This window comes from Pongo pygmaeus, chromosome 19, assembly GCF_028885625.2.
Source record: "Pongo pygmaeus isolate AG05252 chromosome 19, NHGRI_mPonPyg2-v2.0_pri, whole genome shotgun sequence".
Lineage (NCBI taxonomy): Eukaryota > Metazoa > Chordata > Mammalia > Primates > Hominidae > Pongo > Pongo pygmaeus.
In genome coordinates, this window is record NC_072392.2 from 4,596,599 (window position 1) to 4,612,072 (window position 15,474).

Here is a 15,474-nt window from a genome sequence, read left to right on the forward strand (position 1 = left end):
TGGAGTGCAGTGGCGCAATCTCGGCTCACTGCAACCTCCACCTCCCAGGTTCAAGTGATTCTTCTGCCTCAGCCTCCTGAGTAGCTGGGATTACAGGCGTCCACCACCACTCCCAGCCAATTTTTGTATTTTTAGTAGAGACGGGGTTTCGCCATGTTGGCCAGGCTGGTCTCGAATTCCTGACCTCAGGTGATCCAACCACCTTGGCCTCCCAAAGTGCTGGGATTACAGGTGTGAGCTACCACGCCCAACTGTTGATTGTTATTTATTTATTTATTTGAGATGGAGTCTCACTCCCATCGCACAGGCTGGAATGCAGTGGTGTGATCTGGGCTCACTGCAACCTCCACCTCCCGGGTTCAAGCAATTCTCTTTCCTCAGCCTCTCAAGTAGCTGGAATTACAGGCATGTGCCACCACACCCAGCTAATTTTTGTATTTTTAGTAGAGACGGGGTTTTGCTACGTTGGCCAGGCTGGTCTTGAACTTCTGACCTCAGGTGATCCACCCACCTCGGCCTCCCAAAGTGCTGGGATTATACATGTAAGCCACCACGCCTGGCCAATGATTGTTTTTTATTATGAGAGAATGTTGGATTTTTAAACTGCTTTTCTGAGTTTATTGAGATAATTTTGCATCTTTCCTTTATTAATATGGTATATTGCATTAATTTTCATATGCTGAACCAATGTTGTATTCCTTTTTTTTTTTTTTTTTTTGAGAAGGACTCTTGCTCTGTTGCCCAGGCTGGAGTGCAATGGCATGATCTAGGCTCACTGAAACTTCTGCCTTCCAAGTTCAAGTGATTCTGCTGCTTCAGCCTCCCGAGTAGCTGGGACTACAGGCACACCACCATGCCAGGCTAATTTTTGTATTTTTAGTAGAGACTGGCCAACATGGTGAAACCCCGTCTCTACTAAAAATACAAAAATTAGCCGGGCACGGTGGCATGTGCCTGTAATCCCAACACTTCGGGAGGAGAATCGCTGGAACCTGGGAGGCAGAGCCTGCAGTGAGCCGAAATTGTGCCACTGCACTCCAGCTTGGGCAACAGCGCAAGACTCTGTCTCAAAAAAACAAAAAACAAAAAAGAAAAACAACAAACAAACAAACAAAAATCAACAAACTAGGAATAGAAGGGAACTTCCCCTGCCTAGGCATCTATGAAAAACCCAGGACTAACAGCATTCTCAATGATGAAAGACTTTTCCCTAAGCTTTCCCCTAAGCTTTTCCCCTAAAATGAGAAACAAGACAAAGATGTCTGCTTTTGCCAGTCTATTCAACATTGTGCTGAAGTAACTAGCCAGAGCAACTGGGCAAGATAATGAAATAAAAGGCATCCAGATTGGAAAGGAAGAGATAAAATTCTATTTGCAGATGATATGATGGTTTATACAGAAAAACTCTAAAGAATATAGACACAAACTCTTAGAACTAATAAATGGCCGGGCTCACGCCTGTAATCCCAACACTGGGAGGCTGAGGCAGACAGGTCACGAGGTCAGGAGTTCAAGACCAGCCTGACCAACATGGTGAAACTCCATCTCTACTAAAAATACAAAAATTAGCCGGGCATGGTGGCGCTCACAGGAGAACTGCTTGAGCCCGGGAGATGAAGGTTGCAGTGAGCCGAGATTGCGCCACTGTACTCCAGCCTGGGCAACAGAATAAGATTGTCTCAAAAACAAAAAAACAAAAAACAAAAAACAACAAATAAATGGTTCAATGAAGTTGCAGGATACAAGATCAAACCCAAAATCAGTTGTATTTCTATGTACTAGCAATGAACAATCCAAAAATGAAATTAAGACGACAATGTCACTTATAACAGCATCAAAAAGAATAAAATACTTGGGAACAAATTTAACCAAAGAAGTGCAAGACCTATATATTGAAAACTACTATAAACACTGTTAAAAGAAATTAAAGGGCCGGGCGCAGTGGCTCACGCCTGTAATCCCAGCACTTTGGGAGGCAGAGGCGGGCGGATCACGAGGTCAAGAGATCGAGACCATCCTGGCTAACACGGTGAAATCCTGTCTCTACTAAAAATACAAAAAAATTAGCCGGGTGTGGTGGTGGGTGCCTGTAGTCCCAGCTACTCGGGAGGCTGAGGCAGGAGAATGGCGTGAACCCAGGAGGTGGAGCTTGCAGTGAGCTGAGATCACGCCACTGCACTCCAGCCTGGGCGACAGAGCGATACTCCGTCTCAAAGAAAAAAAAAAAAAGAGAAAGAAAGAAATTAAAGAAGACCTGAACAAATGAAAAAAAAAAAAAAAAAACCCATGTTATGAGAAGAAGACTTGTTAAGATGGCAATACTCCACAAATGGAAATTGATTAAGTACAATCCCTAACAAAATTCCAACAGCCTTTTCTGCAGAAATGGACAAGCTAATGCTAAAATTTATATGGAGATGCAAAGGATCCAGAAAAGCCAAAATGATCTTGAAAAGGAGGAAAAAGTTGGAGGATTCACATTTCCTGAATCTAGAAATTACTACATTCAGAAACCGGATAATGGGTATAGTTGTGCCGGGCACAATGGCTCATGCCTGTAATCCCAGCACTTTGGGAGGCTGAGGCAGGTGAGTCACGAGGTCAGGAGTTTGAGACCAGCCTGGCCAACATGGCGAAACCCCATCTCTACTAAAAATATAAAAATTACCCGGGCGTGGTGGCAGGCGCCTGTAATCTCAGCTACTCGGGAGGCTGAGGCAGGAGAATCGCTTGAACCCGGGAGGCGGAGGCTGCAGTGAGCCAAGATCGCACCACTGCACTCCAGCCTGGGCGACAAGAGCAAGATTCCATCTCAAAAAAATAAATAAATAGTAAATAAATAAATAAATGGTTATAGTTGTACAACATTGTGAATGTACTAAATGACACTGAATTGTGCACTGTAAAATAATTTTGTTATGTGAATTTTACCTCAATTTTGAAAAACGTACTACAGGCCGGGCACGGTCGCTCACTCCTGTAATCCCAGCACTTTGGGAGGCCGAGGCGGACAGATCACGAGGTCAGGAGTTTGAGACCAGCCTGGCCAATATGGTGAAACCCCGTCTCTACTAAAACTAGAAAAATTAGCCTGGTGTGGTGGCAGGTGCCTGTAGTCGCAGCTACTTGAGAGGCTGAGGCAAAAGAATCGCTCGAACCTGGGAGGTGGAGGTTGTAGTGAGCCAAGATCACGTCACTGTTCTCCAGCCTGGGTGACAGAGCAAGACTCTGTCAACAAAGAAAAAAGGGAAGGGAAGGGAAGGGGAGGGGAGGGGAGGGGAGGGGGGGAGGGGGGAGGCTAGGGGAGGGGAGGGGAGGAGGACGGGGGAGGGGAGGAGAGGGGAGGGGGGAGGGGAGGGGAGGGGAGGGGAGGGGGGAGGAGGGGGGAGGGGAGGAGGGGGGAGGGGAGGGGAGGGGGAGGAGGGGGGAGGGGAGGGGAGGGGAGGGGAGGGGGAGGAGGGGGGAGGGGAGGGGAGAGGGGAGGAGGGGGAGGGGGGAGGGGGGGAGGGGAGGGGAGGGGAGGGGAGGGAAGGGAAGGGAAGGGAAGGGAAGGGAAAGGAAAGGAAAGGAGGAAGGAAGGAGGGAGAGAAAAGAAAGAAAGAAACGAAAAGAAGTACTACAAAGCTACAGTAATCGAGACAATATGATACTGGCATAAGGACAGACATATAGATCAATGAAACAAAACAGAGAATCCAGAAGTAAGTCCATACATGTATGGTCAATGATTTTTAACAAGGGTGCCAAGATCATTCAATGGGGAGACAGTCTTCTTTTCTTTTTTTTTTTTTTTGAGACGGACTCTCGCTCTGTCGCCCAGGCTGGAGTGCAGTGGCAGGATCTCAGCTCACTGCAAGCTCCGCCTCCCAGGCTCAGGCCATTCTCCTGCCTCAGCCTCCCGAGTAGCTGGGACTATAGGCGCCCGCCACCACGCCCGGCTAATTTTTTTTTGTATTTTTAGTAGAGGAGTTTCACCGTGTTAGCCAGGATGGTCTCGATCTCCTGACCTCGTGATCCACCTGCCTCAGCCTCCCAAAGTGCTGGGATTACAGGCATGAGCCACTGCCCCTGGCAGGTCTTTTCAACAAATGGTGCTGGAACAACTAACTTACTATCCATATGCAAAAGCATGAATTTGGACTTCTACTTCACATCACATACAAAAATTAACTAAAAATGGACCACAGACCTAAAAATGTAAGAGCTGCCACTGTAAACTTTCATGCTTCAAAGAACACCAATGAAGGACATGAAAAGACAATCCAATGGGAGAAAATATTTTCAAATCATGTATCTGATAAGTTTCTAGTACCTAGAATATTAAAAAGGACTCTTACAACTCAACAATAAAAAGACAAATAGAGGCAGGCACAGTGGCTCATGCCTGTAATCCTAGCACTTTGGGAGGCTGAGGCGGGAGGATCACCTGAGGTTAGGAGTTCGAGACCAGCCTGGCCAACATGGCGAAACCCCATCTCTTTAATAAAAATACAAAAATTAGCCAGGCGTGGTGGCGCATGCCTGTAATCCCAGCTACTCAGGAGGCTGAGGCAAGAGAATTGCTGGAACCCAGGAGGCGGAAGCTGCAGTGAGCCGAGATCACACCAGTATAAAAAGACAAATAGAGCTGGGTTCAGTGGCACACACCTGTAGTCCCAGCTACTTGAGAGGCTGAGGCAGGAGGATCACTGGAGCCCAGAAGTTTGAGGCTGATATAGTGTACCATGATCCCATCTGCACTCCAGCCTGGGAAACACTGCAAGACAAACCCATCCCACACACACACCCCACCCTCGTCTCAAAAAAAAAATTAAACCCCAAAAATATATTAAACAAAAGACATATCCCAATTTTACAATGTGCAAAGAACTTGAATAAACATTGCATCAAAAAAGACATACAAATGGCCAATTATCTCATGGAAATATGCTCAGCATCACTAATCATTAGAAAAATACCAATGAAAACCACAGGGTACCACTTCACACCCACTAGGATGGCTATAACTAAAATAATGCACAATAACAAGTGTTGGTGAGGATGTGGAGAAATTGGAACCCTCATACATGGCTTGTAGGGATGTAAAATGGTGCAGTTTCTGTGGAAAACAGTTTGTTGGTTGCTCAAAATGTTAAACACAGTTATTATAGAACCCATAAATTCCTCTGCCAGCATATACTCCTAAGTATATAACTAAAAGAAATGAAAACATGGTGTGGTCATTTTAGCCCAAAGACTCTCAGGTTTATTTTGTGGGCCCTTTGGACTGTAACTCCATAAGATCGGTACAGCGCAAGCCACTAGGACTGTTTTTTGTTTTGTTTTGTTTGAGACACAGTCTTGCTCTGTCGCTCTGGCTGGAGTGCAGTGGCGTCATCTCGGCTCACTGCAACCTCCGCCTCCCGGCCTCAAGCGATTCTCCTGCCTCAGCCTCCCCAGTAGCCGGGATTACAAGCACGCCCCACCACGCCCGGCTAATTTTTGTATTTTTTAGTAGAGAAGGAGTTTCATCATGTTGGCCAGGCTGGTCTTGAACTCCTAACCTCATGATCCGCCCGCCTCAGCCTCCCAAAGTGCCGGACGGTTTTTGTTTTGTTGGGTTTTTTTTTTGTTTTTTGCTGACTTTCTTGTTTTGTTGCTTGCCACGCTGCCATCAAGTGCTCACTGTCGCAAAAGAACCGTCCCCATGTAGTACTGTACTGTTCTTTTCTCTTCTGCCGTCAACCTCGGAGTAGCTTCGCTCCCAGAAAGCCTCAAAGCGCGACCAAAGAGCGTGACAGAGCGCTTTACGACAGTTGCTTTGAGGCAGTACCAGAGGAGAAAGATGGCGGCTACCTTACTAGCTGCTCTGGGAGCCGGGCCGGCACCGGCTTGGGGGCCGGAGGCCTTCACTCCAGACTGGGAAAGCCGAGAAGTCTCCACTGGGGTGAGGAAGCAGTCGGGGTTCATAGGACGTGCACAAGACCTGACGCGATGGGAAGATTAAAGCCTGAGTGGGGTTGAGAGATCTGGCAGGGGTGGAGGGGAGGTGGAATGTGTTGTGCTCCAGGAATGGGGAGAGGTACCTCGAGGATGGTGGAGTGGTGCGGTAGCTTCGTAGTGGGAGGTGGAGGGTGGGCTGAAGTTTGAAATTCTGAAATCCTGCGAGGCTAGTGAAGATCTTGGGCTTAAGTACGGGATGAGTCTTTTGAGATTTGAGGGTTGGCATTCTGGTATTCTGCGGGGTGCTGAGGCCCCTATAAGATTTGAAAATGGTTCAGCGACGCACAGATTTGTATTTTGGGAACTAGGTAGAGAGATCATTAAGGTTTGTGTATGCTGGAGAATGTAGACTTACTCCTTTTTCCCTTTTCCCAGACCACTATCATGGCCGTGCAATTTGACGGGGGCGTGGTTCTGGGGGCGGACTCCAGAACAACCACTGGGTGAGCTCAGGACAGATTTGTGAAAGGTCTTCCCGTCTTCCTTTTCCTTTCCTGCCTGCCAGCCCACCCTGCCTGCCTCCACAGACCACTGTGGGAAGAGAGGTTTCTTCTCTCTCTGGAGATAAAAGATTTGTCCCAACTTTTGTTACTTTCAGTTCCCCTCGCTCGTTAGTGGAATCCTTACAAAAGTCTGTTCTCCAGCCCGCTTCAGTTTGGATGAGAATAAGCAATACTGGAGGCCAGGCACGGTGGCTGACGCCTGTAATCCCAGCACTTTGGGAGGCCGAGGCGGGTGGATCACCTGAGGTCAGGAGTTCGAGATCAGCCTGGCCAACATGGCGAAACCCCGTCTCTACTAAAAAATACAAAAATTAGCCATGTGTGGCGGTGCGTGCCTGCAGTCCCAGCTACTTGGGAGGCTAGGGCTAGAGAATCGCTTGGACCCAGGAGGTGGATGCTGCAGTGAGCAGAGATCGCGTCACTGCACTCCAGCCTGGGCAACAGAGCGAGACTCCATCTCAAAGAAAAAGGAAAAAAAGGCAATACTGGACATCCTATCCCTGAGCCCTAAGAGGGTGGGTAGTGATGGGATGGAGGTGGAAGACAGGTGGGCTGCTTTCCTCACTGTTCTGCCATCCTGCAGGTCCTACATCGCCAATCGAGTGACTGACAAGCTGACACCTATTCACGACCACATTTTCTGCTGTCGCTCAGGCTCAGCTGCTGATACCCAGGCAGTAGCTGATGCTGTCACTTATCAGCTCGGTTTCCACAGGTGCTTGTGGGCAGGGGAGGGGCAAGTATCTGAAGGGAGTTGGAAGCTGAGGAGCTAAATAGCCTGACTTCTAGGTCTTGAAACTTTCTCTGTGACTTCCCTGACCCTCTAGCATTGAACTGAATGAGCCTCCACTGGTCCACACAGCAGCCAGCCTCTTTAAGGAGATGTGTTACCGATACCGGGAAGACCTGATGGCGGGAATCATCATCGCAGGCTGGGACCCTCAAGAAGGAGGGCAGGTCAGATCCCCACCCGACCAGAGCACACTTGAGCCAGGCCTTTTATCCTCTCCCCAGCCATTTTCTTTTTCTTTCCAGTCTCTACCTCACTTATTCTTACTATTCACGTGCCTCAGACCAATAGCAGAATGGACAGGTGAATGTACATGTGTTGGAGGGAGGATACGACTGGTGACTCTTCTCCTTCTATCTGGCAGGTGTACTCAGTGCCTATGGGGGGTATGATGGTAAGGCAGTCCTTTGCCATTGGAGGCTCCGGGAGCTCCTACATTTATGGCTATGTTGATGCTACCTACCGGGAAGGCATGACAAAGGAAGAGTGTCTGCAATTCACTGCCAATGGTGAGAGCTTAGGCTTCTGGGCCTATGAGCTTCAACCCCAACTACCCAAGTCAGGCCAGCATTCCTCATTCCTTGCAGTGATCCCAGCATCTGAATCTGAACCCAGCTTTCTCCTTTTATCCACAGCTCTCGCTTTGGCCATGGAGCGGGATGGCTCCAGTGGAGGAGTGATCCGCCTGGCAGCCATTGCAGAGTCAGGGGTAGAGCGGCAAGTGCTTTTGGGAGACCAGATACCCAAATTCGCCATTGCCACTTTACCACCCCCCTGAGTCCTGGGATTCTAGTATGCAATAAGAGATACCCCGTACTGATGCAAAATTTAATAAAGTTTGTCACAGAGAATCTTTGTACTTTGTACTTTGTACTTTGAGCCTGAATTTGTCTGGCCCATTCCTGTTTGTAAAAACCATTGCACTGAACTCAGAGCAAGTTGGAGAGGAGATGAAAGGAGTTTATGAATGCTTTATTCCCCAGTAAGCTTTTACATGGGTGGTTTTCAAACCTCTTCTCCAAACTACCTTCCCCCAAACTTCCTTTCCGCCACCATATCCAGGTCCTTGAACCACTGGATTGTGGTTGGTGTTGGGGGTACCAGCAACACCCACTCCCTGTTCAAGCCCAAGGTGGAACTCGGAATTCTGACTAAAACTGGAGTCACCTTCCTTCAGCCTGCTTCCTGCCAGTCATCATGGGTGACTACTGCCCCTAAGGCCACAAAGACCAGCCTCCTCCAGCCGAGCCTCATGGTCCCCTCTCTCCACACTGAACCTCTGTTACCTCACCTTGTGGTCAGCAGTAGCACTGTGACTTGCTTGGCTTTTGGGAGAAAGGTGGGCCTTGTCTGCAAATGGAATTTAAGATGAATGTTGAGTGGGAGAACACAGCCACCAGGAGTGCTTTTGGCCAGCTCTGGAAGCCACCATTCCCATGGTAGGGGGTGTGATCAGCCCCTTGGATGAGAGGCTGAAAATGGACTCTGGCCCCTCCGAAGCTGTCCCCACTCAAGCCAGGGACATAAAGGAGCTCGATAGCTGGGACTACAGGTGTGTGTCACCTCACCTCAGGCTAATTTTATTATTATGTATTTTTTAGAGACAGAGTCTCGCTCTGTCACCCAGGCAGCAGTGTCACTGTCATAGCTCACTGTAACCTCAAACTCCTGGGCTTAAGTGATTCTCCTGCCTCAGCCTACCAGTGTGCTGGGATTACAGGCATGAGCCACTGTGCCCAGCCTTTTTTTATTTTATTTTATTATTATTTTTTTTTGAGATGGAGTCTCACTCTGTTGCCCGGGCTGGAGTGCAGTGGCCTGGTCTTGGCTCACTGCAACCTCCGCCTCCTGGGTTCTGGCGATTCTCCTGTCTCAGCCTCCCAAGTAGGTATGGGATTACAGGCGCGCACCACTGTGCCTGGCTAGTTTTTGTATTTTTAGTAGAGATGGGGTTTTGCCAAGTTGGCCAGGCTGGTCTTGAACTCCTGACCTCAGGTGATCCACCCACCTCAGCCTCCAAAAGTTCTGGGATTACAGGCATGAGCCACCACACCCAGCCTTAAATATTTTTTAGAGACAAGGTCTCCCTATGTTGCCCAAGCTGGTCTTAAAGTGGCCTCAAGCGATCCTCTTGCCTCAGCCTCTTGAGTAGCTGGGATTATAGGCGTAAGCCACTGCACCCAGCTATTTTTAAATAATTTTTTTTTTTTTTTTTTTTTGAGACAGAGTTTCACTCTTATTGCCCAGACTGGAATGCAATGGCATGATCTTGGCTCACTGCAACCTGCACATTCCGGATTCAAGCAATTCTCCTGTCTCAGCTTCCCGAGTAGCTCGGATTACAGTCATGTGCCACCACGCTCAGCTAATTTTGTATTTTTAGTAGAGACGGAGTTTCTCCACTTTGGTCAGGCTGGTCTCAAACTCCCGACCTCAGGTGATCCACCTGCCTCAGTCTCCCAAATTTTTTTTTTTCTTTTAAGACGGAGTCTGGCTCTGTCCCCCAGGCTGGAGTACAGTAGTGTGATCTCGGCTCACTGCAGCCTCCACCTCCTGAGTCCAAGCAATTCTCCTGCCTCAGCCTCCTGAGTAGCTGGGATTATAGGCGTCCACCACCACGTCTGGCTAATTTTTTTGTGTTTTTAGTAGAGACAGGGTTTTAGCACGTTGGCTGGGCTGGTCTCGAACTCCTGACCTCAGGTGATCCACCTGCCTGGGCCTCCCAAAGTGCTGGGATTACAGGCGTGAGCCACTGCGCCCAGCCTAAAATTCATTTTTTAGAGCAGTTTTAGGTTCACAGCAAAATTGAGTATAAAATACAGATATTTCCCATGTGCTCCTCTCCCCACGTGGGCAGCCTCCCCCACTGTCAACATTCTGCACCAGAGATGGCCATTTGTTGGAACTAGTAAACCTACGCTGACACATCACTCCCAGATTTCCACATGGCTACTCATCATGCAGCGCTCAGCTCAAACGTCACCTCATCAGAAAGGCCTTTCCCGACCACCTGAAACTGAAGAATCACCACCCCCCAATCCCACTCTCACATGCCCGTTTCATTTTCTTCACAGCAGCACACATCACTGTCTTGGGTTCTGCTTAGCTGTTTACCTGTGTATGATCATCTCCCTCCCTCTACTAGCAAGTCAGTTCAGTGAGGAGAATTCCTCCTTCCTGATTCATTGATATATCCTCCATGCCTCCGTGCAGGGGTGGATACTCGGCATTTAGTGAATGAATATGCTTTCTCATCCCATCTGCTATCCTGCCCTGCCCCCAGCCGCCCCAGACTGTCTTCACCACACTCAACCCTGAAGCTTGACGTCAGCCAATTCTTATTTTCCCGCTTGTCACACCTGCGTTAGGTCAGCTGCCTCATATTCATCGTTGCTGTGTCTCACTCCCACCATAGACAACACTTCCCATCTCAGCCCCATAACCCAGCCCTGCAGCCTTGGCCCCATCTACACCCCCAGCACACACACACACACAGCAGTTAGCAACTATGGACACATTTAATGAGAAGGTTAGAAAGGACTTGGGGAGGTGGACATTAGGATCTCTGAGAAATCTAGGGAAGGAAACTTGCTAAGCCTTCCTGGAGGTTCAGCTCCTCGTTGTCCCCTTCAAATGGTGGAGTCATTGGCCGATGCTATGTCATGCAGCTGGTGGCGGAAGGAGAGTCGGGCTTTCCTGCTGAAGTAGGCACCAGGCCCTGGCGAGGGTACCCCTCCCTCAGCCATGATGGGGGCTATAGCTGGACTGGGATCTGGAGGGGCAGCAGGACTCAGGCCTAAAAGATTGGAGGAGGAAGAAGGAAGTTGTAGGTCAGGGTTCACCTCCTCCCTCACCCCCAACCCAGGGTTGAGGAGGGAAGAAGCAAGGGAAGACACCTGGGGCCTGGGGGCTAGTGAGGAGTGTTGGTGGCAGCAGCAGGGAGAGGAAGAGGGGCTGTTGCAGAGCAAGCAGGGCTGGCTTACACGCATGTGACCTGTGCAGTTGCATAGGATCCTCCGACCCAGAAGGGCCACCATGCTTGGGATAGGTCTCTGCTGTCACCATCTTGAAATTCTTATTCTTCTTTTTTTTTTTTTTTTTTTTTGAGATAAGAGTCTCACTCTGTTGCCCAGGCTGGAGTACAATGGCACTATCTCGGCTCACCGCAACCTCCGCCTCCCAGGTTCAAGTGATTCTCCTGCCTCAGCCTCCCAAGTAGCTGGGACTACAGGCGCCTGCCACCACACCCGGCTAATTATTTTTATTTTTAGTAGAGATGGGGTTTCACCGTGTTAGCCAGGATGGTCTCCATCCCCTGAACTCGTGATCCGCCCACCTTGGCCTCCCAAAGTGCTAGGATTACAGGCAGGAGCCACTGTACCCGGCCGAAATTCCTAAATTGTTAACAAGGGGCCCCACTTGGTTATTTCGAACTGGGCCCTACGAAGTATTTAGCCTGTCCTGTGAGGACTTCAGTGATCCATCTCCCACCCAGGAAGACAGATGATCCTTTTCCCTTTGCTGGTTTGAGCATTTCTCTCCCCGCCATGCAGTTGTCTGTCTGTCTGCCTGACAGCCCCGCTGTACCCTTAGTCTACTCCATACCTGCTCCTCTTTCAGTCCCCCGCTGCCTCCGGCACCCGCACCATGGGAAACACCATGCACCCTTCAGACCCATCTCAACAGTGGAGGCGACCGGAGCTGGGAATGGCCAAGAGGGCCCCCGGGAGAGGGGTGTGGTTTCCAAGCCCCCCCACCATGGGCAAAACTACCACTTAGCCTCAGACCACCTGGTGATTACAGGCGCCAGGGATGGAAGGGGGAGAGGAGGGAGGAAGAAAGGGGTGGGGGTACACTCCCATTCAGACACCTATTTTTATGCCCCATTAATTTGGGGGTCCTTTCTGATCCCCATGGAGAAGCAGGAGGTGGTTGGGAGAGGTGGCATGGCAGGGACAGATGCAGAGGTGCTGTGACAGACAGATACAGTAACATTTCACTATGGAAATGCCCGACAACTTGGCGCCAGGCTGGACACCGCTGGGGATTTGTTTGTATTTTAGAATGAGAATTGAAGTGCCCAAGATGTAAACTTTCAAAGAATACTCTAATTTTTTAGAATAAGAAACTTTATTATTCAGGGAAATGTTAGATTCTCATTAAACGGTCTGATAGTTCCTGTCCCCTGTTATGAAGATGGTTGTAATTGATTCATTAGGCTGTGTCAGGTAAATGCTAGGGACTTTTATATGTTATCTCATTTCACTTAATCATGTCAAAGATCTTTTTTTTTTTTTTTTCCGAGACGGAGTCTCACTCTGTCGCCCAGGCTGCAGTGCAGTGGCGCGATCTCAGCTCACTGCAACTCTGCCTCCTGGGTTGAAGCGATTTTCCTGCCTCAGCCTCTCGAGTAGCTGGGACTACAGGTGTGCACCACCATGCCCAGCTTTTTTTTTTTTATTTTTAGTAGAGACGGGGTTTCACCATGTTAGCCAGGCTAGTCTAGAACTCCTGACCTCAGGGAATCCACCCGCCTTGTCATCCCAAAGTGCTGGGATTACAGGCGTGAGCCACCGCACCCGGCCTCAAAGATCTTTTGAGGTAAGTCCCTCGCTGGTTAGGTAAGTCTATCCTGGTTTTACAGATGTGAAAAAGCAGGCACTGAGAGGCAAGGTAATTTGCCCAAGGTCACGCAGGCAGTTATTAGCAGAGTAGGAACCATGCCCAGCTCACAACCCTCACATTGACTCAGTCTGACCCCAAATATCTACTCTGTTTTTTTTTTTATTTTATTTTTTTTGAGACAGAGTCTCGCTCTGTCACTCAGGCTGGAGTGCAGTGGCGTGGTCTCAGCTCACTGCAAACTCTGCCTCCCGGGTTCACACCATTCTCCTGCCTCAGCCTCCCAAGTAGCTGGGACTACAGGCGCCCGCCACCACGCCCGGCTAATTTTTTTTGTATTTTTAGTAGAGATGGGGTTTCACCGTGTTAGCCAGGATGGTCTCGATCTCCTGACCTTGTGATCCAGCCGCCTCAGCCTCCCAAAGTGCTGGGATTACAGGCGTGAGCCACAGCGCCAGCCTTTTTTTAATTTTTGAGATGGAGTCTTGCTCTGTTGTCCAGGCTGGATTACAGTGGTGCAATCTCGTCTCACTGCAACCTCTGCCTCCAGGGCTCAAGCGGGTCTCCTGTTCCAGCCTCCCAAGTAGCTGGGATTACAGGCACCCACCACCATCCCCAGCCACATTTTGTATTTTTAGTAGAGATGGGCTTTCACCACGTTGGCCAGGCTGTTCTCCAACTCCTGACCTCAAGTGATCTGCCTGCCTCAGCCTCCCAAAGTGCTGGGATTACAGGCATCAGCCACCACACCCAGCCCAGAATCTACTCTTTTAACCAGTACACTGAGCTTCTGAAGCATGTCCCCAAGCAAGCATCGATGACCTCAGCCAGTTTGGGGTGGCCAGAGCCAAGGCTGGGAGCATCTAGTCAAGAGCATCCTAGCCAAGGACTCTAAGTGCTCTTAAGTAAAGTTGTGCAAGTGCTGTGTTTTTCCTTTTTTTTTTTTTTTTTGGAGATGGAGTCTCACTCTGTAGCCCAGGCTGGAGTGCAGTGGCGCGATCTTGGCTCACTGCAAGCTCCGCTTCCCAGGTTCACGCCATTCTCCTGCCTCAGCCTCCCAAGTAGCTGGGACTACAGGTGCCCGCCACCACACCCGGCTAATTTTTTGTATCTTTAGTAGAGACGGGGTTTCACTGTGTTAGCCAGGATGGTCTTGATCTCCTGACCTCGTGATCTGCCCTCCTCAGCCTCGCAAAGTGCTGGGATTCCAAGCGTGACCCACTGCGCCCAGCCACAAGTGCTGTTTCATCATTCCCTGAGGGTGCCACAACGTGAGGAGTGTTAGGTTGCTGATTACACGGTACTGCCTGAGTTACACAGAAATCTGTTTTTTTTTTTTTTTTGAGACGGAGTCTCACTCTGTCACCAGGCCGGAGTGTAGTGGCTCTGTCCCGGCTCACTGCAATTTCTGACTCCCTGGTTCAAATGATTCTCCTGCCTCAGCCTCCCGAGTAGCGCGCATCACCACACTCAGCTAATTTTTTGTATTTTTAGTAGAGACGGGGTTTCACCATGTTAGCCAAGATGGTCTCTATCTCCTGACCTCGTGATCTACCCACCTCGGCCTCCCAAAGTGCTGGGATTACAGGTGTGAGCCACCGCGCCCGGCCTTCTTTTTCTTTCAATGAACCTTATTGGAGCAAAAATGTACATAAAATGTAATGCACACATCTTAATGTACAGTTCCATGAGTATTACCAAGTGTATGCTCCTATGCAATCACCACTCCTATCAAAATACAGGGCATTCTTATCATCCTGGAATGTTCCCTCACGTGTCCCTTTACAGGCAATCTTTTCCCTACACCCTGCCACAGGCAACTACTGATCTGATTTCCATCACTATAGATTGTTTTTGCCTGTTTTATAAGTTTAAGACCGGGTGCGGTGGCTCACGCCTGTAATCCCAGCACTTTAGGAGGCCAAGGAGGGCGGATCATTTGAGGTCAGGAGTTCAACGCCAGCCTGACCAACATGGAGGAACCCCGTCTCTACTAAAAATACAAAAAATTAGCTAGGCGTGGTGGCGGGTGCCTGTAATCCCAGCTACTCAGGAGGCTGAGGCAGGAGAGAACCCGGGAGGCGGAGGTTGCAGTGAGCCGAGATTGCGTCATTGCACTCCAGCCTGGGCAACAACAGCGAAACTCTGTCTCAAAAAAAAAAAAAAAAAAATTAGCAAAAGGCCGGGCACGGTATCTCACGCCTGTAATCCCAGCACTTTGGGAGGCTGAGGAGGACGGGTCACTTGAGGTCTGGAGTTTGAGACCAGCCTGGCCAACATGGTGAAACCCCGTCTCTACTAAAAATACAAAAATTAGCCCTAAATCCCTTGAACCTGGAAGGGGGAGGGTGCAGTGAGCCGAGATCACGCCACTGCACTCCAGCATGGGCAACAAGAGCGAGACTCTGGCCGGGCGCCGTGGCTCACGCCTGTAATCCCAGTACTTTGGGAGGCCGAGGAGGGCGGATCACGAGGTCAAGAGATCGAGACCATCCTGGATAACACGGTGAGACCCCGTTTCTACTAAAAATACAAAAAAAAATTAGCCGAGCGTAGTGGCGGACGCCTGTAGTCCCA

The 15,474-nt window shown here is 49.5% G+C and overlaps 2 protein-coding genes across 3 annotated transcripts; one reads left to right on the forward strand and one right to left on the reverse strand.

The window, feature by feature from the left end:
* Positions 1–5,589: 5,589 nt before the first annotated feature.
* Positions 5,590–8,126, forward strand: PSMB6 (proteasome 20S subunit beta 6). Of its 2 annotated transcripts, none has more exons than XM_054459355.2 (6): positions 5,590–5,926; positions 6,358–6,425; positions 7,069–7,200; positions 7,313–7,442; positions 7,640–7,784; positions 7,911–8,126. In XM_054459355.2, the coding sequence occupies exons 1-6, from the start codon at positions 5,825–5,827 to the stop codon at positions 8,051–8,053; spliced, it is 720 nt and encodes a 239-aa protein (XP_054315330.1). In that variant the 5' UTR covers positions 5,590–5,824; the 3' UTR covers positions 8,054–8,126. The 2 variants fall into 2 exon arrangements, with proteins under 2 accessions (XP_054315330.1, XP_054315331.1); XM_054459356.2 differs by having other exon boundaries at positions 5,771–5,926; positions 7,891–8,099.
* Positions 8,127–10,774: 2,648 nt separating this feature from the next.
* On the reverse strand, positions 10,775–12,187 carry C19H17orf114 (chromosome 19 C17orf114 homolog). The gene is made up of 2 exons (XM_054459357.2): positions 11,881–12,187; positions 10,775–11,071 (listed from the first exon to the last, which is right to left on the reverse strand). The coding sequence occupies exons 1-2, from the start codon at positions 11,951–11,953 to the stop codon at positions 10,905–10,907; spliced, it is 240 nt and encodes a 79-aa protein (XP_054315332.1). The 5' UTR covers positions 11,954–12,187; the 3' UTR covers positions 10,775–10,904.
* Between the last annotated feature and the right edge of the window lie 3,287 nt (positions 12,188–15,474).

What these genes read in the sequence shown, in the direction of transcription:
- PSMB6 (XM_054459355.2), top strand. Translation starts at nt 5,825, where the DNA reads ATGGCGGCTACCTTACTAGCTGCTCTGGGAGCCGGGCCGGCACCGGCT. An exon ending in GACTCCAGAACAACCACTGG is followed by an intron (nt 6,426 to 7,068) that starts GTGAGCTCAGGA and finishes GCCATCCTGCAG; the next exon opens with GTCCTACATCGCCAATCGAG. An exon ending in TATCAGCTCGGTTTCCACAG is followed by an intron (nt 7,201 to 7,312) that starts GTGCTTGTGGGC and finishes CTGACCCTCTAG; the next exon opens with CATTGAACTGAATGAGCCTC.
- C19H17orf114 (XM_054459357.2), bottom strand. Translation starts at nt 11,953, where the DNA reads ATGGGTCTGAAGGGTGCATGGTGTTTCCCATGGTGCGGGTGCCGGAGG. An exon ending in GGGGACTGAAAGAGGAGCAG is followed by an intron (nt 11,072 to 11,880) that starts GTATGGAGTAGA and finishes CCAATCTTTTAG; the next exon opens with GCCTGAGTCCTGCTGCCCCT.